Source organism: Cervus canadensis, chromosome 20, assembly GCF_019320065.1.
Source record: "Cervus canadensis isolate Bull #8, Minnesota chromosome 20, ASM1932006v1, whole genome shotgun sequence".
In the NCBI taxonomy this organism is placed as follows: domain Eukaryota; kingdom Metazoa; phylum Chordata; class Mammalia; order Artiodactyla; family Cervidae; genus Cervus; species Cervus canadensis.
The window spans coordinates 41868748-41872421 of record NC_057405.1 but is presented as its reverse complement, the minus strand read 5'-3'; the positions used below and the strand labels follow the sequence as shown (position 1 = coordinate 41872421).

The following is a 3674-nucleotide window of genomic DNA, read 5'->3' as shown; positions in this document are numbered from 1 at the left end:
TAGGCAACTGCTTAAAATGGGTTTATGAACATGATAGCCAGTGTATTTACTAGTAGTGCTAACAGAATAGTGCTAACAGATAGTCACAGGTAGCTCCTTAGCATAGTGAAATGTTAATTTGAGTAGAGATGTGCTGCAAATGGAAAATACTCACTAGATTTTAAAGTTTTCTTATGGAAAAAAACCTCATTAATATTTTTTTATTGATAACATATTGAAAATAACAAATGAAGGTATTGGGTTAAGGATTTCCCTGGTGGTCCAGTCTTTGACACTTTGTGTTTCCACTGCAGGGAGCAGGGTCTCCATTTCTGATCTGGGAACTAAGATCCCACATGCCGCCTGGGTGCGGTCAAAAAACAAAAAGAATGTATTGGGCTAAATAAAATACACTTTTTAAAATTTCCCTATCTCAGATTTATTTGTACAAATAGCACAGGAGGACATCAACCCCATGCAGACAGCAGCCCAGGGCTCACACGAGTCCTTCTGTCCTCACACTGGCAGATGGAGGTCTCTACCCTGGAGCCTTGGTGGGGGTCTGGGCATCTTTTGCAGCCTGAGCTGGAGCCTCAGGTGCCTTGGCCTTGGTTTGAGCCTTGTCCTGGGACTTTGGCCAGCAGAGTCCGAGACCCTTGGCGATGTGGGCACAAACACGCTTCTTGAACTTGGGATGAGCAATGCAGGCAAGTTGACTGAAGTTACAGTTGCCGCCTCTTGCGATCTTAGGCTTAACCTCCTTGGGCTTCACAAGAGTCTTGACAATCTCAGCACATGCACTCATGGCCTTGGCAATGTTGGCCTGCATCTTCTTCAAGCTCTTCTTGTGCTTCTTGGCAAAGCACATGTTCCCCAGTAACTTGGGGTGCACCCCAAAATACACCATTGATATTAGCATTAATTTTGCTTGTTTCTTTTTCTCTTTTTTATGTGGCTACTAAAAAAAGTAAAATTGTATATAATTTTAAACTCAAATTATATAGATTCAAAACTGTGGTACTCACATTTCTATTAAACAGTGTGATCTAGATGCTTTAGTGGTGTTTTTTTTTCCCTCTAATATTTTATCATGGCAAGTTTTCAAATAAATAGAGAGTTGAAAGAATTATAAGTGAACATCAATATCCTCTACCATCAACATTTTACTATACTTGATTTGTCACGTTTTTAGCCATCTATCAATTTTTTCTATTCCTCCAGCCATCCATGTCACTTTTTGATGTATTTCGAAGTATGCTGTAGACATCACTACATGTTGCTCCAGATTTTTCCTCATGTAGAAGCTTTAGTTTAGAACTCTATTAAAAATTAATAATCCCTTGAGTCATCATTCTGCTTCTTTAGATTTGATTGTGTTAGTATTCAGAAGCATAAACAGACTAAATGTATCAAATTGGATGTAATAAATCTTCTGACTAAAAGGAACATTGACATTAAATTACAGATCTAGATTACTCAACAACTATTTTGAAACCTTATGACATTAAGTACTGGTTAAAAAAAAAAAATTCTACCTTTTTCTGAACAAGTGGCAAAAGGTCTAGTCTGTGTTCTGTGCTCATTGTGCAACCACCATGGTCCTGTAAGTTCTTTGAGTCTCTATTCTAGTGCTTATCTCACAGAATTATAGAGATGAAAGGAAATAATATGTGTAACTAATTTGCTGGAGATTTTGGCATGTACTAACTGTTAAAAGATAGCTTAATGTAAATCAATGCAAAATATTAAGTATTTTGTCCGGCAGAGGGATCAAGGGATCCCTTGGCAGTTTAGGAAGTGTAGGAATATCTCAGGAAAAAAAAACTGAATGTTCTTATAGACTGTTCATCATTTATAAATATACTCAGAAAGGCACATTTTGTGTAAAACTCTTCCAAGAAACGTGTATTAAATTATTCCTCATTTTACTTATGAATATCTTATAGAAATATCTAAGACCTCTGTTGACATTTACCAGATTGAACTTCCTAAACAATTTGGATCTGTGCCTGTCTTGGGATTGGGGACTTGAAGAGAAAATGTGTTTACAAAATTGCTGGTGATTCACTAACAGTTGACATGCTGGTTAAAAGCCTAGCACAGTCAGAAAACTGGTAGAAAATAGATTTAGCTATTCTGTTTTCCACTTTCTGTGTATACTATCTGGTCAAAGTACATTAAATATCCCTTAAAATTCTAATTATATTGATTTTTTAAACTACCAAAGTAAAACATGCACATAATTTTACAAAGACTTAACAAACAAATAAAACCAGAGGCCCCTCTTACTCATAGTTTCCTTGGCTTTTACCACTCACTAAAGACAACTATTTTCAACTTTTAAACTATTTTGTGGTGTTTACTTACCTATTCCTGAATACTGTCAAAGTATTGATCATTCTTGGTTCATTCAGTTTAGATACTTCCTATTTGCTTTCTCAAAATAGGTAGAGATTTTAGTTCTTTTACATTCTCGTTATAATTCCCACATCTGCTCTGTATATTTATAACTCAATTTGTAAAATACATAGTTAGAATTATTGTTATGACTATGCAAATTTTTCAGTGCTTCGTTAAATGATACAAATAAGTTCTTTTCTTACATTTAAAATTTTTTCTGGAGTTAATCATGGCTTCATATTTCTTCATTTATTTGGCGTCTTTGAACCAGGAGTTGTTTTCTACCCCTTCAAATAGTTCTCCAAAATGTTTCTCAGTAGATTTTCTACAATTTAAACTTGTTAAATAATCTTTTGTTTACTTTTTTGAATGACTTTTGTCTTGAAACCATCCATCCTTTCTTTCCTATCTAGGCTTCTCTTTAACTTTGGAATTTCTTTTGTATATCTCTCAGGTTTGACTTCAGCTTCTCAGGACTCATGTTTTCTTCTTTTTTATTTAATCACACATTTTACAAGAGAATTTTCCTAATAGCTTCCTGAAAAAAGGAAAAAGAGTAATGCATTTTTTGTTTTTTTAATACTTGAAAAAGTATTTTTACCTTACATTTGATTAATATTTTGTCTATAGAATTAGGATTAAAATTTATTTTCAAAGAATTCTGAATGCATAGCTTTGTCTTTTAGCATCTCGTGTTATAGCAGAGAAACCCATTCCCAGTACTTTCATGTAATTTTATTTTTTTAAAAAAGTGGAAAAATTCTCCCTGCACATCTTTAATTTTATTGAACATTCAGTTGGCCCTTCCTATACACAGATTATTTTACCACATTCTGGGAAGTATTTCTCTCTTTTAATTTTTTTTTTTTTTGAGGGAGGAAACAATTTTCTCCCCACTCTCTTCTTTATTAATTCTTTTGGTAATAGGTACTTTTGAATGTGGGGCATCTTGGATCAATTTTACAGTTTTCTTCTTTTGATTTTCTGTTTACCATTATTTTTGTTTCACCTTTCTATTTTTTTCTAAGAGATTTCCTTGACTTTCTGTTCTAACCCTTCCATTGGATATTTATTTGGGTATCAGTTTTCATTTCCAGGACACATTTTTGTTTTATGATTATTCCTATTTTCATGGAATCCTAATCTTTCACAAAAGTAAAAGCATCACATCTTATGAGAATATTTATACAGTTTCTTCAAAATTTTCTTTTTCCCCCCATAAATTATCTTAGCTTTCTGTGACATAAACTTCCCAGTTAGTTTTGTTTATTGTCTTTCATGTTTCAGATTGTCTT

General features: G+C 33.6%; 1 protein-coding gene across 1 annotated transcript; it reads right to left on the bottom strand.

Annotated features, from left to right (window-relative positions):
* Positions 1 to 517: 517 nt before the first annotated feature.
* On the bottom strand, positions 518 to 886 carry LOC122422716 (60S ribosomal protein L29-like). Its single transcript, XM_043439332.1, has one exon. It carries the CDS (start codon positions 884 to 886, stop codon positions 518 to 520), a length of 369 nt encoding a protein of 122 aa, XP_043295267.1.
* Between the last annotated feature and the right edge of the window lie 2788 nt (positions 887 to 3674).